This window comes from Ananas comosus, linkage group 25, assembly GCF_001540865.1.
Source record: "Ananas comosus cultivar F153 linkage group 25, ASM154086v1, whole genome shotgun sequence".
Lineage (NCBI taxonomy): Eukaryota > Viridiplantae > Streptophyta > Magnoliopsida > Poales > Bromeliaceae > Ananas > Ananas comosus.
The window spans coordinates 2,643,651-2,666,197 of record NC_033645.1 but is presented as its reverse complement, the minus strand read 5'-3'; the positions used below and the strand labels follow the sequence as shown (position 1 = coordinate 2,666,197).

General features: G+C 37.8%; 4 protein-coding genes across 4 annotated transcripts; 1 reads left to right on the top strand and 3 right to left on the bottom strand.

Moving 5' to 3' along the window:
• LOC109703732 (glucan endo-1,3-beta-glucosidase-like) lies at positions 5 to 739 on the bottom strand (the record flags this gene model as incomplete). Its single annotated transcript, XM_020224455.1, has 1 exon — positions 5 to 739. A coding segment is annotated over one exon (717 nt), but the record flags the coding sequence as incomplete, so codon positions are not given.
• LOC109703731 (thaumatin-like protein 1) lies at positions 3,990 to 14,510 on the bottom strand. The gene is made up of 2 exons (XM_020224454.1): positions 11,578 to 14,510; positions 3,990 to 4,687 (listed from the first exon to the last, which is right to left on the bottom strand). Exons 1-2 carry the CDS (start codon positions 11,939 to 11,941, stop codon positions 3,990 to 3,992), a joined length of 1,062 nt encoding a protein of 353 aa, XP_020080043.1. The 5' UTR covers positions 11,942 to 14,510.
• Positions 10,106 to 11,199, top strand: LOC109728911 (zinc finger protein ZAT5-like). The gene has a single exon (XM_020259455.1). The coding sequence runs from the start codon at positions 10,157 to 10,159 to the stop codon at positions 11,051 to 11,053; it is 897 nt and encodes a 298-aa protein (XP_020115044.1). The 5' UTR covers positions 10,106 to 10,156; the 3' UTR covers positions 11,054 to 11,199.
• Positions 15,245 to 19,432, bottom strand: LOC109703670 (superoxide dismutase [Cu-Zn], chloroplastic-like). The gene is made up of 8 exons (XM_020224382.1): positions 18,980 to 19,432; positions 18,433 to 18,494; positions 18,301 to 18,340; positions 17,761 to 17,856; positions 17,624 to 17,655; positions 17,365 to 17,440; positions 17,175 to 17,228; positions 15,245 to 15,545 (listed from the first exon to the last, which is right to left on the bottom strand). Exons 1-8 carry the CDS (start codon positions 19,284 to 19,286, stop codon positions 15,520 to 15,522), a joined length of 693 nt encoding a protein of 230 aa, XP_020079971.1. The 5' UTR covers positions 19,287 to 19,432; the 3' UTR covers positions 15,245 to 15,519.

The following is a 22,547-nucleotide window of genomic DNA, read 5'->3' as shown; positions in this document are numbered from 1 at the left end:
TTGATGAGTTTAAATGGGAAAGTTACATTTGAGGACAAAATGTGACCAAATAATCAGAACCCCCTTGGCAATAACGAGTAGCATTGTCATAAATATACCCCACGGCCATAGGACATGCATGCTTAAACATCTGGCCATATTTGGTGGGCTTGCACTTGGATGGGTCCTTGTACTGGCCCAAACAACAGTCCGCCGGGTCGCTGAAGGCCTGGCATGCGCTCATGCATGCGATCACGTGCCCGTCGCCGCTGACCTTTTGCAGCTCCGGCGGGCACACTGCGTTCACGTCCATCGGACACGCCGCGGGGGTGCACGACGGCGACCTGGGCGGTGGATCCACGGAGACCGGCACGTTGAAACCAGCGGCGATGGACACGTCGTATGCGTCATTTTTCCCGCCGGCCGCACCGAGGCTGAATTCGATGAGCGTGACAGGGGCTGACGGCACAGCGCGGCAGTCGAGCCGCCCCGTGCGGCAGTCGGCGGTGGCGCAGAGGAAGGAGCCAGAGCTGTTGACGGCGCAGAGAGTTCGGGCCCACAAAAGGCCTGACCAGCCCGCCGGCATGTGAAGGAAGGCAGTCCCTTGGACCGGGAGCTCAAAGCCCGAGTACTCTGCCGGCGGGCTGGGTGTGTCTGGATTCGTCAAGACCGCGGGCCAGACTATGTACGTGCAGTTGTTTCTTACACTTAATAGTGTTCCTGCAAGCGCACCTGAGACCGAACCAAAAATTTGAGCAAAATTGTTTTACACTCCACTTTACTTTTATATTTATGCACTGTATTTTCGTGAGCACAATGTGTATTATACAGATGCACCGAGTACAAGCTATAAACTTTTTCGTTTGTTCCTTACCTTCGAAAATTATGAAGAAAAAGAAGAAGCGAAAGGAGAAGGCTTTAGAGTCCATCATTGAAGACACAAGGGAGATTTGAAATGCGAAATGGCTAAGGAGAGGGTTGTGGTGAAAATGTAAAAGGGGAGTAAGCAGAGGATGTGAATTTATAAGGTTATGGTAAAGAAGAAAGTATTAACTTAAAAGGATTTGGTGCGCCATTATTGGGTCATTTGCAAAGTGTGAAATGGACGTTATGTAATTGAAGCAGTGTGCCATGTTACCGCATATTTAATGTGTATCCTCCTTTCTATCTACAGCAGATTACAAATAAATTATGGTCCTTAATTGCTTCTATAAATGACTAGGACGGGACTCTCTTTCACACATTGGAGAATAAAAATACACATATCTATTACATATAATGAATTCTCACTTTTGTTACACACATATCTATTACATATAATGAATCTTTACTTTTGTTATCCACGTGGCACGGAGGAGCTGGAGGAGCAGGGAAAGGGGGTGGGGTTGGGGGTGAGTATGGGGCTCAGTTGGGTGGGGGTGGGAGTGGCCCAAGTCCTTTTCTTTTTACTTGATACTTTAATTTGAATTGAAGAATCGATTTATTTTTTTAATTCAATCTATTACATATAATAAATCCTTATTTTTATTACACATATCTATTACATCTATTACATATAATGAATTCTTACTTTTGTTATCCACGTGGCACGGAGCTAGAGGGGCAGGGGGAGGGGGTGGGATTGGGGGTGTGTATAAGGCTCAGTTGGGTGGGGAGTGGATTATATATAAGAGCAATACTTCAATACACTATAAGTATTAAAATCAAACTCTTAATTAGTAAAGGGTATAATTGTATTTTACATAAAGTAACCTATTAAACAGGTTACCGATTTGAATTAGTTAATATGACAATATTGAAAAAAATTAGTAATATATACTAAATTTGTTAGCATCATATAATATTAAGTATCTTATTTAGTTTTGTTACTTACCATATTAGATAATACCCAATTTGTTATCCAACTCAAAAAAATATTGAATTTAAATTTAAGTTTTGAAGTTGGTACTGTAATGTAAAATTTTAATTTCAAAATTTATATTAAACTTTTAAATTTTGAATCTATCTTGCACTTTTAATCTGAAAGCCAAATTTTAAGTTTTGTACACCAAAATATTTTTCTAAAACCAAAATACCTTTTAAATAGGTNTTTTAATCTGAAAGCCAAATTTTAATTTTTGATTTAAATTAAAATTTTGAATTTGAACTGAAAGTTTTATTTAAAATTTATGTTTTATATTTAAAAGTTGAATTTGATTTATAATTAAGTTTTTTATGTTGATTTGTATTTAAATTTACAGTTTAGTTGTAATTTAAAGTCCAACTATTATTGTAGGTATTTGAGAAGGTTATAGTATTTTTAGTTGGATAAAACTAGTTTTGTACACCAAAATATTTTTCTAAAACCAAAATACCTTTTAAATAGGTACCTGGTGAATGGTACCTATGCCAGAATAGTATGTCGCCTTTATAATCATATTATATTTCAACCATCTATTTAAAAAATAAATGATCAAAATTTACATGGTGTATTGAATTATTACTCATTTACTCTACATATAATGAATCCTCACTTTGTTATCCACGCGGCACAGAGCTAGAGGGGCAGGGGCGAAAAATTCTAGAATGCATCGGGTGCATTGGTGACGTGGCGTCACAAACCAATCAAAATTTTTCTTTTAGAGATATATGTCCCATCACAATTGTAAAAAAATATTTTTATTGTACTTTTGTTTGAAAAGAAGGGATGTGATTGGTTTGTTATTGATGACGTGGTATAAGTGTGACAGTGTAGAATTCCTCGGCAGGGCCAGGGGCAGAGGCAGGGGGAGGGGGTGGGTTTGGGGCTGAGTATAAGGCTCAGTTGGGTGGGAGGTGGATTAGATATAATGAATCCTCACTTTGTTATCCACGTGGCATGGAGCTGGAGGGGCAGGGGAAGGGGGTAGGATTGGGGGTGAGTATAAGGCTCAGTTGGGTGGGAGTGGGAGTGGCCCAAGTTCTTTTTTTTTTACTTGATACTTTAATTTGGATTGAAGAATCGGATTTTTTTTTTTTATTCAATCTATTATATATAATAAATCCCCACTTTTACTACACACATATCTATTACATATAATGAATCCTCACTTTTGTTATCCATGTGGCACGGAGTTGGAGGGGCAAAGGGAGGGGGTGAGGTTGGGGGTGAGTATGGGGCTCAGTTGGGTGGGGGTGGGAGTGGCTCAAGTCCTTTTTTTTTTATTTGATACTTTGATTTGGATTGAGGAATCCGATTTTTTTTCTTTTAATTCAATCTAATTTTTTTTTTATTTCCTTATAAAAATTTAAAACAATATAATTATTTATATATGACTTTTAAATAGTTACATTGCATGTATTGAATATAAATTTAAATTTTATAATATTGATCAATTAAATATAAATTGTACAATAAAAAATAAAAGAGAAATTTGGAGTTTAAATTAAGTATTTATTTTAATAAATTTAGTTGTAAAAATTACATAAAGTAATAACAAAATTGATCCATGCTTAACTTTGTCTACATTTGAAATAAAATTAAAATATAAAAGTGATAAATTATGCTTTTGGTAGTCAAACTATAAGACGCGCTACACTTAAGTTCTCAAATTTTAATGAGTTATATTTTCTTATTCAAACTATGAGGTACGTGACGCTTAGTCCTCAAACTTTAATTAATTATAATTTATGCCTCGAACTATAAGACATGTGATATTTTAATTCTCAATTTTTATTATTTCTTTAAATAATATATTATTTTTATAATTTTTCACTTATTCATTTTCTATTCTTTTTATATTTTTATTCTTATATTTTTACTTCAACTGCAGCTGCAGCTGCTTCTTCTCCAATTTTTTTTATTTGTATTCTTTTTTTTTTGTTTCTTATTTTTTCAGCTCTATTTGTTTTTACGAAATCAACCCACCTGAACGCGCGAATAACTAATACCAAGGACAAAATCAAACGCGGGGCATCATCATTCCTGAATAACCCATATGTTTTTTCTGTAAACTGGAAACAACACTTGAAATCGAAATATTACATCTTATCTAATATTCAGGACAAAATGTCACGAGATATTCCCAACCCCCACTGCAGTAACGAAAAGCATTCTCGTAAACGAAGCTCTTGGCCGAGGGACACAGGCTCTTGAGCATGAGTGCAAACTTAGTGGGCCTGCATTTATCGGGCCCCCAATACCGGCCCAGGCAACAGTCGGCCTCGTCCCCCAAGGCCTGGCACCCGCTCATGCACCTGATCGTGGGCCCTCCGGCCCGCCTCACCACCCGTAACTCCGGCGGGCACACCGCATTGATGTCCGTCGCACACGCGGCATTACTACAATCCGGTCCATATCGCGGGGTGACGTCAACCGGCACGTTGAACCCCGCGGCGACGCTGACTTGGTACGCGTCGCCGTTAGGTTTGCCGGACGGTCCAATATTGAGCTCAACAAAGGTGATGGGCGGCGACAGGCCTGTGCCGCAGGAGAATGCTCCGGTGCGGCAGTTGCCTGTGGCGCAGACAAATGTGCTCGACGAATTACCGAAGTTGGTGCAGTGGGTCCGGGCCCAGATCCAGCCCGACCCGTGTGGGATGTTAAAGTGTTTGGACTCGGTTGTGCGGAGTTTGATGCTTGTGAACATGTTGGGGAAACCGGGCGAACCCGGATTCGACCAGATCACGGGCCAGATCGTGTAATTGCACTGGCTAGTTATGGTTATAGTCGCCGCATTCGAACCTGAGATGAAAATTTACACTGTTGATCGTTGATGGACATTAGTTTGTTATCTAGCGTTTAATCAACGAATAACCATATATACCAGTAATTGTGGAGATTATGTCCTAGCTCTCCAGTTCTTCAAGGTCGCGCGTTTGATTCTCCGCATTTGATATACACTTCAATGAAGCTATATATTTATGTTTCTGTTTTCGCTGGCGCATGTAGAATAATTCATTTGGACTATACCATGTGAACAATTAACCTATTCCTACGTTGTTATTTTATATTAGAATCGATAATACCAATTACAAAGGGGAGCAAATAAACCATAAACTACGTACATGTTGTAGAAATATATATAAAGAGGCCAAACACTTACCTCCAATTAGAACGAACACGAAGAAGGATGAGAGTACCACGAACGCCATTTGCACATGTGGGCGAAGGGTCAAAAATATTCTTTGTTTTATAAGATGATGATGAAGGGATCAAAGTGGTGAGGAAATAAATGTAGTGAAGTTGGATAATTAATCCCTAGTGTTGTGTTTAATAGATCGAGGTTAATGAATTACTAAAATTAGATAGTTTTTATTTCAAGTGAGTAGAGTATTTTCCAAGAATGATAATAGTCGATGCGGTCATGCCCAAAATAGATTATCCAAACTCACCTTGTACTTAAAGATTAAGTATGGAGGTTCTTACAATGGAATGGCTCGCTCTTGAAATTATGATGAGGCTCAAGTTTATAATAGTAAAAATTCTATACTTCAAGGTATATGAGACTATTTCTGAATGGTGCGTATCATCCGACTAAATGTTTTTTTTTTTGAAAGAAGGGTAGCATGTTACCCGCTTCGTTTATTTCTTCTAGAAATAAACTTAGCTGGAAATGTGAATCAGCTAGGATTCGAACTTAGGACATCAGATATCAATCACCAAATTCTTTGCCACTTGCGTTAGAGACAGTCGGTCCATCCTACTAAATGTTAATAATATGTTTTGGACAGTTACAACGACTACTCCGCGAGCATTATATTTGAGATCAATAGTTCGAACCTTCATTATTCATATATTTCAAAAAATAAGGTATTTGAGCTCCAAGAATATTTGGCCTTTTAGTATGATAAAAGATTGTCATAAGCCACATAAGTGATATATAATATAAATATAAAAATACCATCATCTGATAGCTTAAGTTTTTAGAGAATAAAAATTGTTTCATATAATTAAAACAAGTTTGATATTTTTATAGTAATGTCCAATCATTTTTATGGCAAGTCAATTTTCACTATTTAGGACCCTTGGTATCTCTCAATTTTCACAATTTCTAATTCAAAAACTATTTTGAAATTTACCAATCTACTATTAGAACTGGCTTGTAATTTGTAAATATGTACCATTCAAACAGAGACCATCCATCCAATTAGGCCGTGATAGAGCCCAAAATGCTCTCGCTTCGGGCCGGGCCCCCAAAGAACGAGAACAAATTAATTGACAACGTGACTTAACCCAATCTGACCATTGTCTAATTGATATTATTAGAACCCGACCGGTCCAACCATTCAAGCTAAACCTTATAAAGAATGATAATTCGCTTAGATCTACTGTTAACTAAATTAGCAAAAAAAAAAAAGAAAAAAAGGGTGCAATTAATCAACTAAACGGGTATCACATGAGGGGAAAAAAAAAAAAAAAAAAAAACCCAAGCTTAAAAAGTGTATAACTCACTTTCATCTAAAGTAACCCTGTGCATATAATGCCACTCCATTTACTCGCATGATTTCCACGTGATCTCCAACGCACGCAGAAGTGCAGCTCCTAGAAGTGCTTTTCCGAGCGGAAAAAGGTGCAGGTGAAAAGGGAAAAAAAAAACGTCTCATGGGTTAGTAATTAATTAAAGTTTTGGGTGGCGGAGATTACGTATGAGGTGCGGTGTGAGGTCACCATCGTTAAAGAAAGGTTACGGTGTCACAAAAATACAACAAACACGTACATTTTGTTCTCAACGTTTCCGAGCTCCAAAAGTTACTTAAGAAGATTAATTGTGGTTACTAAGAACTCCTGCTGTTTAACTAACTAGTGCACCATAAAACGAAATTAAAGCGATGTAAACCTAGCATATTTATAGGGATATAATTTGACACAAAATAATAAATGATTAGTATATATCCCAACGATAAGACATCTGAATAGGATGTGAGAGTAAACTCTGAATTGGATTGTAGGAAATTAAACATCTGATTCTCACCAAAAGAATAAAAAGGAGGGAGAGGATTCTTGTGGGGACCCAAAAAGTAATTAAATGGATCCCCCAAAAACCGACTTGCTCAAGAGTGTAAATATAGGCCAAAGCTGAGCTCAAGTGTGAATTGGTGGTGGATCACAGTTTACATATACTGTTGTAGATATCTAATTGTACTTTGAAAAAAATTTCATGTATCCAAACAGGTCCTTAAATTAAGATTCGAGCACATGTACATGGGATATATTACATCTCGGAAGAATAAGAGTACCCACCATTAATCAAAGGTTTAAGGGTTACACATTAAGAAAAGGCAACCCCCACGCCACTAATTGCGAGCCAACAATAATAACCAAATACTTATCTGTATATTAATCATGCATTAGGACTCTAATGGGGGAACTGGTTTCCTTGATCCCAAATCATTAATTAATTAACTAATCAAATAATTATTTAAATTTGTTCCTTATATTATATTATGGTTCTAATAATGGATGGATCTTTATTTATTTTTTAAGCTTCTCTGCCGAACTAATTTATCGCGGAATCTGTCTCTGGCTAACGGTGGAAGCTTACATTATCTGTCACCCAAATGGAAGCCCCTCCTTTGCTGCAACCAACTCGCTGGCATGAAGTGGATCACAAGCTAATTAAGTGAGTAGTCCCGCGAACTCTGACGACTCTGCGTCATTAAAAAGATTGATATAATAAGAAAACAATTAAGCTAGGTTCGAATTTGAGAGTTTAGAGGAGAGATGTCGATTTAACCTCACGTAGGACAGAATATATATATATGTGCAGATTGAAGAACAGCCTAGTTAGATTTGGCATGTAATTAAGACAAGGAGTGAAAGGTTAACTTGTTGTATTAACTGAACTGAAGGGATTTATAATTAGCTGCTATATATACTGACTCGATCATATGGATCGAACGAAACAATAGTACATGTAAACATATGATTTACGAGCAGCAGTGGGAAAAAAAGAGAGAAATTTTGACCTAATGGATGTGAAATTTATGACGATCCGAGGGCAATCAATTTGTGACACCAATAAATAAAGTTAGGATAACAAGCCTAACTATTCCAATAATAGTTAAGGTTGGGCTAGTGTAGGAACAAATATCTATTGCACAGATAAATATAGTAATAGAAATTAAGGATATGTATGCAGTTCGGATTGGAGAGGAGTGAAGGGAATGGACTTAGCCAAACTCTCCACCAACCGATCCCTTACTTGCACCACCTCCTAAGTAGCATATGATATCAAATAGAGAGAGAGAGAGAGAGAGAGAAAGAGAGAAAGAAACTAAGTTGGAGTTTCTCTTTCGTGCCTCACACAACTAATTAAACAACAATTGGTTACGCCAAGTATCTCCCCTACTTAACCCCACTCATCTCCTAACTTCTAGTTGACTTGTCCCCAACAAATCACAAATATGTACAACTCTCTTTTGCCACGGAGTTTGCACACCCACCACACTCTACTTATAATAATACTAATCCGACTTTGCAAAAAACAAAAAAAAAAAAAAAAAAGCGGAAGAAGAACAAGTCACCATTGAAGAGTTGTATATATGTTCCTACACTATATATTAACGAAAATATTAGTTTATTTAAGTGCTTTTATTATCGGACGACGCGTACATGCACAGTACATCCCATCTGCCAAAGAAAAGGAGAAGTTCCTGCAACCTAACAAGATCGATTAGTTCATTACTTTCTTATCATGCTTCGCTTGTCATCAACTACTTGCAGAAAATATAGATGAATGCATTAACTTTACTCTTTTATTTATTTTTTGCGCATATATATGGAGACAAATATATATATATATATATATATATATTGGAGTTCATAGTAGCCACAAATGTGGCAGTTGCTTAGACCAGCACCACTAGTACCAGTGCCCACTATATCCTTACTACTAGTAGTAGTTTTAAGGGAGTTGCTTCAACCCCTTGTTTAGCATTGGGGACCAACCCAAGCTTTGTAAAAATATTACAATATATATATATATATATATATATATTTAAGGGGGAAAAAGAATAATGATAAAAATGGGAAAATATGAGCTCAAAATCTTGTGGTTCTTGGCTTGTAGTCCAATCCTATCAACACGAATCGTTGCACAAAAGAAATGGGTTTGCTTCAAAGCACCCAACCGAATCTCTCTCTCTCTCTCTCTCTCTCTCTCTCTCTCTCTCTCTCTCACACACACACACACACACACACACACACACACATATATTCGTTTTCAAGGAATAGTGAAGGAGAGGTAGCATGGCTTTATCGTGGTCCACTTCCTTACATTTATGGAGTCATTTCCCCACCTATGATTGGCCAACCAATCCCCCCTCTTCACAAGATAAACCAAGTCCATGCACCTGGTGTACAAGCACATCATCTGTGTACACTATATAATAACCTAACATTGTAGCCTAAAGATTGTGGAACTTTGGCACTATCATTAATTTCAAAATTTTAAGCCGTTAGAAAATTACACCTAATTCATTTAATTAAGCGTATAGATATAGAAGATCTCAATTGTAGCTCGATTCGATCTGGTCTTTCACTATAAGACAAAATGCTGATCCCTTTAAGCCGATCAAAAATATCAAAATCAGGATGGCCGTCAAAATGTTTACATACTATACAGGACTTTTTAAAAGTTATAATTTTTAATAACATAAGCTTCTAAACTATACAGGACTTTTTAAAAGTTATAATTTTTAATAACATAAGCTTCGGATTAGATTTTAATTTCTACTGCTAATAAACCATAAATCTTAGTCATGCCTAGTGTACACACACTATAGAATGCTCAAAAAATAGCAAACACCAACTCCCCCATCTCCTCACTCCCTATCTATAGAAATTAAAAATTTTAATTAATATTTATTTCTCCACAGTCCACACCAGTACACCACTCTCTCTCTCTCTCTCTCTCTCTCTCTCTCTCTCTCTTTGTTGTTCACTCCACACCGCTCCAGTTTCCACCTAATTACGCCACATGTCCTTCTCCCCTAATCTCGCACATTTCCCACTTTACCCTCCACATTTTTCTCTTGCGCCCTTTTCTCTCTCTCTCTCTCTCTATTTATAATTTAAACTCCCGTGTAGGAGTGTGTACCATCCAGTGTGAGCTCCCCCAAAATCAAAAACGGTTACACCCTTTTACATCTCCCTAACCCCTCCNATAACGCCTCTCTCTCTCTCTCTCTCTCTCTCTCTCTCTCTCACGGAGCAAAAATGGAAACCCTAGAAGGGAACCCTAGCGTCGACTCCTCCCTGCTCGGCGCCCTCGTGAAGGGGAAGCGCACCAAGCGCCTCCGCCCCCCAACCCTATCGTCGTCGTCATCGTCGTCATCATCCGCCGCCGCCGCCGCCGCCGCCGCCGCCGAGAGCTCCAGCACCTCCGCCGCTGCCACGGATGAGGACGAGGACATGGCCCAGTGCCTCATCCTCCTCGCCCACGGCGGCGCCGCCCCCGTCCCGTCGCCCGCCGAGAGATCCCCGCCCCGGCCGCGCTCCTCCGCCGACTCCTCCTCCGCCGCCGCCGCCGCCCCCTCCGCCTACGAGTGCAAGACGTGCAACAAGAGCTTCCCCTCTTTCCAAGCCCTCGGCGGCCACCGCGCCAGCCACAAGAAGCCGAGGACCGACGACAAGCCCAAAGCCTCCCCTCTCCCCAACCCCAATCCCAACGACGGCGACGGAGAGCACGATAAGGACATCCCCATCACCCTCCCCCTCCCCCTCCCCCTCCACCCATCCATCGATCCACCGCCGAAGCCGAATACATCCCACAACAACAGCATCATCAACAACAACAACAACAACAACAACAACAAAATTAGGGTTCACGAGTGCTCTATCTGCGGGTCGGAGTTCGCCTCCGGGCAGGCGCTCGGCGGCCACATGCGGCGGCACCGCCCGCTGAGCGCGGCGGAGCCCCCGGCGGAGGCGAAGAAGCAGCCGCCGCCGCCGCCGCCGCCGCTGCCGCTGCCGCTGGATCTCAACCTCCCCGCTCCGGCCGACGACGACGCCCCCGCCGCCGCCAACGGCTACCCCAATCCCCCCGTCTTCGCCTTCGGGGCGAAGCCGGCGCTCGTCTTCTTCGCCCCGGCTTTGGTGGATTGCCATTATTAATCATAGAATTTTATTCAATTTACTTGTGAAATTTCTTAGAATTCTATAGACCGAAAAAAAAAAAAAAAAACTTGTTATGTGAATTATTATGTGAATTATTATTATTGTTACAGCTTAATTACCATTGATTCTTTGGATTCTTTTAATCATTCATTGTTAAGCCTGTTAGTTTCCCATAATATTCTTAAATACTGAATCAACAAATTATTTTTTTTCTTTTTTAACCTACCGTCCTCGGCGCTTGTTGCAAAGCACTCGGTGGTTGGTATCTTTTGTTCCAAATTCGAATCCTAATTGATTTATATTTTTAGCTAAATTTTTTTTTTTTTTTTTAAATAAATTTAACTAAAAATGTAAATCAACTAAAATTCGAACTTCGAATTTCAGATACCAACCACCAAGCCGATGGATAAAATTCGAACTTGAGATCTCGAATATCAACCATAAGTCTTTTACCATTTGTACTAGGGACGGTCGGTATTAACAAGAGTGTTAAACTTGGTTATTGTATTTTGTTGTAAAGTGTAAGATAAGAAAAAAAAAAAGAAAAAGACGAAGAGTATGGAAACCTCTCTCTCTCTCTCCGTCTGGGAAGTGGTAGTTGATTTCTCCACCTCGAAGGAAAGGGGCGTGGATCAGGTTCTTTTTCGGCTCACGAGTTTGTTTTGTTTGCAAGCAAACTAACCCCCTCCCCTCACATTTTAATGCAAAAAGAATAAAAAAGATGAGATGGAAAAAGGTGACCACTAGATAACGCCCCCCACACACTTGTACTCTCTCTCTCTCTCTCTCTCTCTCTCTCTCTCTATTTTTAGATAAATCTACATCTTTTCTCACATACCTTAAAAAAAAAAAAAAAATTATCTTCATGATTATCTTCTCAAACATGGGTTGGCCCTAACACATGAACATTGTGCCACATTGATCAATTAATGCCATCAAAATACAACATGTCACACTTCCACATCATCGATCGTTGTCGTATTATGGAGACAACACGAGAGACAACTTAATAACAGATAAATAATTCATATTAGATAGATAACGATTCAAAAATAATCTTAATTTCGAGTCTTAGACCAAATAGAGAACAAGTTGATGAAGTAACTAAGATTCAAGGCTTTGAGAGGAAACGAGTATAGCTGTTGTTCAGATGACTTTATCAAAGGCTTTAGGTGTCAATTAAGTGCACGTTTTGGTAGTGTGGAGGAAAAGAGAATTGAGTAAGTGTATGGAGTGGACTTTGCGTGCGAAGACCATAAACATGGGGGTGTGTTTGGTGTTTGACATTGTCATTATTCACATGGTGGGGGGGGTGGTTACCTTACCTTAATAATTCACACCCACCAATAATAATACCCTACTATTATTTTTATTGCTTAGTTCTAATTAATTAATTTAATGGTTATGTGTAAGTGGGTTGCATTACCTTTTCTGTTACAGTTGTGCTTTATCTTCATGTGCAATGCTGGGCACTCTTTAGGAGATGGATACTTTAATAGTAGCTAGTTGTTAAGTGAGTCTCCATTAATTAATTAAATAAAGCAAACCCAAGTCATTTATGTTGGTTACCAAACCATCCACTGCATACTGAGATTCTCAAAGAAGCAGCTTTTGTGACTCTTTTGAGCTATGGAGGATTCTTACTAGCTGCAGTAAAATTTTGATAGCCCCATCAAGTTAAAACTTAAACTGCTTTTGGGGACTCTTTTCTCATTTTCTGTGATACCAAAAAATTTTAGACTTTTAGTTTGTAAATTATTTATTATTATTATTATTGTTATTTTACTCTTTACAGTAGAGAAGTTGATCTACAAGTTTAATTACTAAGCTTCATCAACTTACAATATACTCAAGCTGAAGATTCTACTTTTGAAGGCCTGGATAGGTACTTCTTGCTTAGCAAATGTCCAAATTGATATATTTCTGAGCAAATAAGGGTCCAGATAATAATACTGGACCCTTAGGTTACCATTCGAAACTTAGTATCCAAACTCTCAATATATACTGCTATATAGGGCAACTTGCTAGTACCATGTCGCACTAAAATAAAGCGATTGAAATAATATCAAATGTTAATGGGTCTAGTTTGATCTTGCTATAGGACACACTATTAATTGCTTGATGATGTTGTATGAGAAATGCTATTATAAGAAGTATTATATCAAGCTCTACTACTAACAACTTATCTCTACAGTAGATACAGAAGCTCAAAGTTACCGTTGCTTTTTTTTTTTTGGAACACAAAAGTGACAAAACTACAACCTGCTTACTACTACAGCAAAACTGTCCAAGCTTTTTAAATTAAAAGAACATATTATTAAAGATAACTGTAATCAAAAGCAAAAGCATTAAGAAGAACAGGCACTAGTTTCTCTACCTTGCATAGCGACCATCCGTTCGTTGGATTGGTTGACATGTGACTGAGTTAGCCATAGCCACATGCTCCAAGTCATTGAGTGGTTCCAAGAGACTCAAAACAAATATCGATTCGCATGTCAACATACAACAACACCACCACTTCTACTAGTAGCCACTTGGAGGGGTGTGTGTGTGTGTGCGCGCGTGCGTGTGGGGCGAAGCACACTCTCACTACCAAATATTGAATATTGAGTACCTATGTAAGAAGCACCTTTTTAGTTGCAAGTGCTTCGCGCAACAGCGAAGCCACTATTTACTTTACCAAAGGGAAAAGAGATCTCCCCCTTTTTAACTTGTGGCTGCTGCTACTGGTGTTCCAATAATTAGTAGCAGCATCTCACTGGTGGGTATGAATTGAACTAACAGTAACACAATTTAGGCGACAAATGTTACGGAGGCCCCTCGACTGTAGTTTTTATTTGCTAAAGACCTGGTATACACTACCAAATCTAACAAAACCACTAGTAAATTTAATTACCTTTTAAATAATTTGATTTTGTCATTGGTGAGATCATGCTTTTTGAGTAGATAAGCACTTTGAGATAAGGTTGTCAAGAGGACTTTTGAGGAACACTTTTCTCTTTTTCTTAATGCATTCCCAGGTAACACGCGGTTTTTGGTTATTTGTATTGTGTGAATGTCAACCACCCCTTTTTTTTCTTTTTTAAATTCTTTTTCATGTCATATTCCCTTACGCGTGTTTTAAAGGAATTCAACAATTCCATTTAGTCAATTTTTAAGTAGAGAGGAAATTGAGGAAGTGTATTGGAGAATTTATGCGAACTCGCCTCAAATTTTGATTTGGAAAATGAGAAGTTGAATATTTTGATTTTTGACAGGGCTTTGGTATAGTAATTAAACTTATCCCCAAGTAGAACTACTATATACTTTTTTGACTAAATTCCCAAAAAGAGAAAAACAAAAATAAAATCTTTCACTGCGGTCCCATATTTCAATTATTCCTTTAAATAAAACAGTCACATCAATTTTAATCCTACACTTTACCACTGTATCAAAATGCCTAAAAAAATCAGAATAATTGAAATATGGGACCGCAGTGAAAGATTTTATTTTTGTTTTTCTCTTTTTGGGAATTTAGTCAAAAAAGTATATAAACGAAGCGGGTAGCATGTTATCTATCTCTAAAAAAAAAAAAAAAAAAAAAAAAAAAAAAAAAAACACCCTTGTTTTATCCGAATAAACTTTGGTGGTGGTTGACCTTCTCGGTGTTCAACAATATTACGCCATGTGGCATAATAATAAAAACAAATTAAGAAACACGATCGAATCCATTTTCAAATGGAATTTGGGACAAGTGTCCATCTCCCTCCCAAACTAATTGATTAGTGTAAAAATGTCACCGACAAAGCTATATCTGAAATGTTCTTGACGTGTTTTGCTGTATCTTTTAGAATTGGTTTGCTTAGGAAGCATTAGTTGTACACATGATTTATGGGTACTGGGGTATTATTCCTTTTTATGTTACTTGTACATAAAAATTAAATATACGGTTCAATATCAAATATGAAAACAAGGTCATTAGTGTGTTATAGCTGTGTTGTACCTACCTCTTCACTTCGTTGGATTTTTCTAAGAGATTGTGTTCAAGTTAAAGAAGTGCTCTAAGGCATGGGAATATGTACCTACCAGAAGAGAAGCTTCTTTTGTGTGTTTTTCAAAGATAAGTTTTCTCTATATTTATGCTTGCTTAATACTTGTTTTTACTTTTTTTCTTTTTATAAAAGTACCACTAATTTTAAGCACTACAAGTACAAGAATATGATTTTATATGGATTAAAGTTTTCTACCAAAAGTACACAGAATTCAGTGTACAGTAATAGTTACAGCTGCACATGAATACATTTTCTTATGTATCTAATCTTGAAGGCTTAAAGATGGCATAGGAAGACAATGTAAGTAGAGAGATCAAAAGCATGACTAAACACTCACCCAACATGCCGGAATGTTGGATCCAAGTAATGCATAGTACTACAACTCCGTAGCGCAAGCATGACGAAGCTAGCTCGGACACAGAATTGAATCAATCAAACTGGAGCCAAACCAACAACACCTGTAAATGCAGCAAAATAACAAAAGGAATGTTACATCTACTCTAATAGTTAATGCCTCAATAGAGAATCGAAGTTTCAAGAGCTGATAGTCAATGCTTTCACCGTACATAACAAACAATCTAAGAGCGAAGTTTGGAGTAGGGCTACTATACTCTTATGAGTATTGAGCCCTTTGTACTCATAAGTTGTTTTCAATGATGGAGCTTCCGAATTGACGATATACTCTGTTAAATATGATCTAGAGTATTTCAAACTTCTAGAAAATAAATTTCGTAATTTTTCGAAATCATAATAAAGTCTATCAAGCGGGTATAAAATGAACGGTCAAAATCGAACGACATCTTAAAAATGGATGATCGGATCCTTCAATTTAAGATCGGAGTTATTGATCTTTATCTATGTAGTGAATAAAATTTCCTATTAAAAATTCAACCAATTTCAATTCGTTTACACCGTTAAACTAGCAAATATCCTATACTAGCCGTTAAAAATTGTCAATTTTGTGACCTTTTGATCGTAAGGTAAATGATGTCGAAAAATTATAAAATTTGATTTCTAGACGTTTTAAATGCGCTAGATAATATTTAACGGTGTGGCTCATCAATTTGGAAGCTCTATCATCGAAAACAATTATGAGTACGAGGGCGATCATACTCATAATAGTATAGTAGACGGACTCGCGAAGTTTGAAAGAAAATTTTTATAAGATGCATCCATATAAGTTGGAATGAGACAAATTCACGTATGATAGATTATCTAAATTGTGGCCCCTCAAAAACACAGGCATCAGTGCTGATGTATGAAGAACAGTAATGCTGAATCACAGCAAGGGCATCCGTGTTGCAAAACCGGCCACAAGCATAATCTTTACATTAAATAACTTCTGAGAAACATGAAACATGATAAATTAGAAACAGCTCTGCTAGATTGAAATAGTTTCACTGTAAAATGGTAAATTAACAGGTCAAGTCCTTAAATCTCATGTCTGCCACAGGCTGTGGGTAAAGCTTTTTTTCTGTGATGGCTACCTCCCCCCCCCCCTTTCTGTATAGGTTTGTTTTACTTCTGTGGCTACGTAGATTTTTCACTACGCTTTACACATTTTGTTTTAAGTGCATCACATGGGGATAGCTCCATATTATTCTTCAGTGCAAAAAAAAAATTTGTTTGGTTATTGACTTCAAGTACATGAAAGAGCCTCCACGGAAACTTTTTGCTCTTTTCTTCTTTTCAGGAATCAGAGAGTGGTCATCAAGTTTAGCATTCCCTTTCAAAATGTAATAAACAGTTCCTTCATTATCTCATTATTGCACCTAATGTATTGTATACTCTTAAGCCACGACAAGGCATCATTCCCAACAGCACCGATCAGTTAAATCCTATTCCAAGAAACACACTCCCACTCTCATTCCAATTGCCACATCCGAGTTATATTTACCACGATCCTAGGGCCATTGTCTCACTTTTAATTATGCCACTACCCCATGCTTCTTGAAATTTTTCATAATTATAGTAGTTTAATACATGTAAAAGAAAAGCTAGAAAATAAGGAACTATTTTGGCAGAGACATATAAGTGGAAATAAAAAACAATCAATTTCAACAAAAAGAGGTTGCTAGATAGCATACCACAGGCCAATCGTCCGCCAGCATTTCCAGTCGTAAGGCTAAGCTCATGGCCCCCTGTGACAAGAGGCATCCAAAGAACAAAACTTCAAATAAGAACTCAATAAGAATGGACAATGTGAACTATGTAATTAAAACAGATGTATGCTTTTCTATGAAACAGGAGCTTGGTTGATGAAAAATCAAGCATTACCTTTCCCGAGATCATCCTCAAGCTCGTGAACCACAAAGGCTCTTCCAACAACTGAATTTGGTCCACTCAAAAGAATCTAAGGTTTAAAATTAGCCGATCCAACATTTGCAAAGAACCAAGTATTAGCAAGCAGAGAAAGCAATTATTGAGAAGCAGAAAGAAGTTTTTTAATTTTTTGTCTCTGAAGAAAAGAAGCGGTTCGCCTGAGCATGTTGAAAAGAATCTATATAAACATATTAAGTATAGAATTCAAGTTTACCTGGTTATCGACAATTGTCGCCTCAGCTATTCCTATATGCATGAAAGTAACAAACATAGACCAAAAGAAAATATGTCAATTCAACATGGTGGACAAAAAAAGAAAAAGAAAAAATACAACTACTCTTGCAGTGATACCATCGGCATTGGCAACTATGTTTCCCAGGTCACCCGCATGACGAACTTCATCTTTGGGAGCACCATGCGTCATATTACTTGGGTTGAAATGTGGCCCTGTGTGAACAAAATTGCATTTTCCTTAGAAAAGTACTATACTACATGCAGAAACATTAAGAACATTTTCCTTTTTTTCCCCTCCAGCAAAAGCTGGTAAATCTAACGATATGAGGGGCCTAATTGGCCCAAATTGAGCTTCTGCAGAAGTGATGGTCAACCATAGATGTTGAAAGAAGCACTATAAGCTTTTTCATCAAAATCTTCTTAGGATGAGGCAGATACAGAAACTTCTGCCACATCAAAGCTCCAAACTATTTAATTGCCAAATGCTTTATTACTGAAAACTTCCACATGCTGTGCTCGACTGCTCAGATAACAACATAACATCAAGAAAATCGAGTTAAAGAGCAGCTTCCGTCAGCAGAATATAATCAATTCAACGAATACTGAACCTGCTGATAATGGCATCTGTATAAGCGACTGGTTGAATAGATGTTAAACCTGTTGATATGCAGCCATTGGTGGTGTCGCCATACTCGTGCTGCAACAAAGAAAAGAATGCATTTTGACTAGAGAACGCCGATCATCTATTTAAGTAGCAGCAAACAATCATATAAAATAACAACCGCTTACAAGGTGGAAGCCATGAAGTCCAGGGGTTAGTCCAGTAACGCGCACTGACACTGTTGTAGGACCTGTTGATTTGTTATATATTATATATATAATTATAATTCATAACTTGCTTTAAAAATTATAGCAAATTCAACAGAAATCAAAATTTTCATGGAAACACATCACAAATGAGCTAAGAACACAACACAACTACGCAAGAACCAAGCGACTATAACAAATTAACTCACTTATCATCCTAAAATTACAACGAAGTTAGAGAATGTTCATATTCACCATATATTCTTACAATGAAGTTACTCTAACAGAACACTAAGCAAGTATATAACCAAACTGATGAAATGAATAGTCAACACAAACACATCGATCAATCCCGCTAGAACAAAATCCCGAGAAAACCCATTCACACTTTTCCCAATAGCGACGAAAAGCTTCAATTTTGAGCAAAAACCCATTTGCCAATACGATGAAACGAAGCGAACCCAAAGGAGAGCAATGCTAGAGAGAGAGAGAGAGAGAGAGAGAGAGAGATTAGGCTGGAGAGAGAGACCATCGTCTTGCTGGAGGAGGGTGACGAGGCCCTCGACATGGGAGGAGCCCTTCAGGACGGAGACGGCCTTCTGGGTGGCGGCGACCACGGCGAGGGGCTTGGGAGCGGCGACCACGGCGAGGGGCTTGGGAGCGGCGGCGTCGGAGGGGGAGGGGAAGAGGAGCTTGAGGGGTTGGGCGATAATGGCGGGGTGGAAGGGGCGAGCAGAGGAATGAGGAAGGAGAGGAGCAGGGGAGGAGAAGGATATGGTAGCGGCGGCGAGGATGGCGTGGGTGGCCATGGCGACGCCGAGTACTGCTTCCTCCATGAAAATCAGACAGAGTCGAGAGAAGGAGAAGAAGCCGAGATTAGGGGCTTTGGTGGGTCGGGGATAAGGTATCAGCTGCTAACATTGCGATAAAGGGCTTTTCTCCTTTTGGGCCCCCAGAAGGTGGGAACTTCAAGGAAAAGTGCTCATGAGTTTGTTTGTTTTTCAGAGAGTGGACAAAGATTTAAGTAATTTTCAGTGTAAATGTTTATATTTTTTCAATGGTTTACTAAATCTAATCTTCGATTAAAACTCAAAACTTTTAATTTACAAAAAAGATTTAAAAAAATATTAATTTATTGAACAGAAAAGTGAAATAAAAATTTACTCAAATTCTAGTTGATTCAAAATTTTGCTTTAATTTGGTAAAGCAAACAGACCCCTCAATCAAAGGTGTTTCGATCAACACCAAAGAGCAGGAAAAAAAATTGAGCTAAACAAATATTTAATTGTCTTAGTTTAATTTGAAGATACTTTTAACTTTAAAATTTATTCATGCAAAAACTGAAACACTTAAATTTTAAAATCAAATCAAAATATACTATTTACTCCCCAGAATTAAAATTAATTAAAAAATAAACAATACAACTAAAATTATAAACAATAAACATTCATTCATAAAAATAATTTATGATTTCAAATAAATTATAAATTATACTATCTAATCTTTTGAAACTTTAAAATTTTAAAAAATTTAAATCTTTTGAATTGGCAGGGGCCGCGCGTGGCGCGTACCCCCTCTACCACAAATTATGACGTCCACTCTCCCACTTGGGGAGATGGTAGGCCAGCGCACCCACAAAGTGCAATGCGGGCCGCGGGCCTAGGCCATGGACCTTCTTGATCGCCCATAGACCCCGTCCAGGTAAGTATGGAAAAATGATCCACACCCCACCCTTCTTATGCATCCTGGCGACTGAAAAGAGCACTCGCTAGTCGATGTGGGACTAAAACCCATTCCATATGGAGACCGCTGTGAGCGTTCCGCCTACGTTCCGACTATGGAAAATTCATTTGCCAGGACCGGGTCTACCGTGGACTACTAACCTTTCAACACTCGAAACTCTATAACCACTACCATCCCTAGAGCATCCCTAGAGCAAGTGGTAAGGGGCTTGGTAGTTGGTATCCGAGGCCCAAGTTTGAATCCTAGTTGATTCACATTTCCAGCTAAGTTTATTTCTAAATGAAATAAACGAAGCGGGTAGCGTGCTACCTATCTCTCTCTCAAAAAAAAAAAAAAGAAACTCTATAACCACTAAAAATAAGAAAACATACTCCTCAAGGTTTTTTGAACTTTATAATTTTTTAGATGTAGATAGATTCTTCATAACAAGAGATTGCATCCATTGGTTATTTCAGATTTTGCGACCTCTAAGATTAAAAACTTGGGTTGGCTTTTGGCTTACTGGTGAACCAGGTCCACGCTACACGTGTCATTCGTTGTTTCCAAACAAGAAGAGAGACTCATTTGGTATGAATGAATGTATATTAAATGCTAATAAATAAAATAGAGTTTGAGTGAAAGCATGTAAAAGAATGTGGTAGCGCAATCTCCATGTGATCCCAAAAGGGGCCAGGGCCATAAATTAATATGGGCCTGCTGTGGTGCTTGGTCCACGAAGCCCATAAATTTAAGTTGGAATTGGGCCTCACTTAAGAAGCCCAACTTTTTTGAATTGTTTTTAAATTTGAAAACTTATTATTTCAACCAGCATTCATAATTGTACATGTTAATTAAGACTACATCAAATGGAAGTATTTTTTTTATGATTCTTTTTTAATATCTGCGAATCTTAAGGATCAAGCCCTGATTCATGAAGTGAAAAAAAATTGAATTATACAGAAATTATAGAATTGTAAGCAAGCAAAGCATCCCTTGCTGGAGGGAATTTAAAAAGTAATGGAAAAGATTTTGGCGAATTTCTTGATAAAACATGAAGACGTGGAGAGCCTCAACGGTCTTCACCTGATAGAGAATTCAGAATCTCCAGCTCTAATACCATACAAAACAATCACTAAAAAAAAAAAAAAAAAAAAAACTAAATCTCGTATCTGGATTTGTGATTTGGATCTAATTCAAGTCAAGTTTGTTTGGGATTATTCCATTAGACCTCTCAGCTTTAACAGCTAAAGCCAACAAGCTAGGCTAAAGCAGTGATACTTTCACATTTCTCCTGCTCTTCTTTGTCCTATCCTTTATCTTGTTGTGTACATGAAGGTAATAAAGCATTAGTTATCACAAAATACAATCTAGTTATCATAGCATTAAAATCAACTATTAATATTTTCTGAACCCCAAAACACCACCACCACTTTTTAAAACCTCTTTAATAAACTAGAATTTTGATTAGTAAAGTACCAGCTTTGAGGACTGATACCACTCTTAAGATCACAAAATTAACTAACCCCTCCATATATGACACCTCAAATTTCCCCCCTATGTAAAGTTGCATAAAGAAACAAAAAACAAAAGAAGAAGAAAGAAAGCATAGCATTTGATTGCTCTGGAATATGAGTGGGGCACAATTAAGAACAAAGAATCAAAGGTCTTCTAGAGCCTTCACAAAGAAGTCATGTTCAGGTCAAATATTGTACAAGTTAGTGGATCATGCGTGACAGAGACTGCAAAGGGACTTTGGAACCTCCAATTAGGTATTTAATAGTGAAAGATAAGATATATAATGCTTCATTGTGTTTCTCACCTTTCATCATTAACAGGGCCATCTAAATATATGCTTCTAAATGCATATGACTGTTTTTCTCTCTTTTCTTTTTCCTCACTTACAATCTTAAGAAAAAATGGTGTTCGGAGTGAAAAACCGACATAGAGTAATGTATGTGCAATAATATATCTCAAAGTTAATGTTGTCGACAAATCAACCAGCCTCGCATACTTCCGCAGAATGTTTTTGAAAAATCTGCTTCCTATACATGCATGGAAGCTATTAATTAAGCGGTTCGGTTATTTCAGACGTGAAAAAGGATATATACTTACATGAGTGAGATAATATTCTTTGTGTGCCAAAAATAAATAGAGATCATATATAATGAAATGAAAACATGGTCACAAAAATTCGAAAAATCTAAATTACTCACTATGATCTGCATGTATATGCTAGGATGATCATTAATAATATTCTGAGAAACATTTTCAGAAACTGAGAGGACTGGTCAAGTAGAAATATATATTCCTATCTATGTATGTAGATCTCCAGTAACTCTTTTATCTTATCAATCACTCAATAATATATATCAAGC

Excerpts from the sequence above, each read along its gene's own strand:
- LOC109703670 (XM_020224382.1), bottom strand. The coding sequence starts at position 19,286 with ATGGAGGAAGCAGTACTCGGCGTCGCCATGGCCACCCACGCCATCCTC. Across the intron at positions 18,495-18,979 it reads CCTCCTCCAGCAAGACGATG|GTCCTACAACAGTGTCAGTG; the intron begins GTCTCTCTCTCC and ends ACAAATCAACAG. Across the intron at positions 17,656-17,760 it reads CATAGTTGCCAATGCCGATG|GAATAGCTGAGGCGACAATT; the intron begins GTATCACTGCAA and ends TCATGCATATAG.
- LOC109728911 (XM_020259455.1), top strand. The coding sequence starts at position 10,157 with ATGGAAACCCTAGAAGGGAACCCTAGCGTCGACTCCTCCCTGCTCGGC.
- LOC109703731 (XM_020224454.1), bottom strand. The coding sequence starts at position 11,941 with ATGTTTGAGAAGATAATCATGAAGATAATTTTTTTTTTTTTTTTAAGG. Across the intron at positions 4,688-11,577 it reads TTTTTTTTTTCTTATCTTAC|TCTCAGGTTCGAATGCGGCG; the intron begins ACTTTACAACAA and ends TGTAAATTTTCA.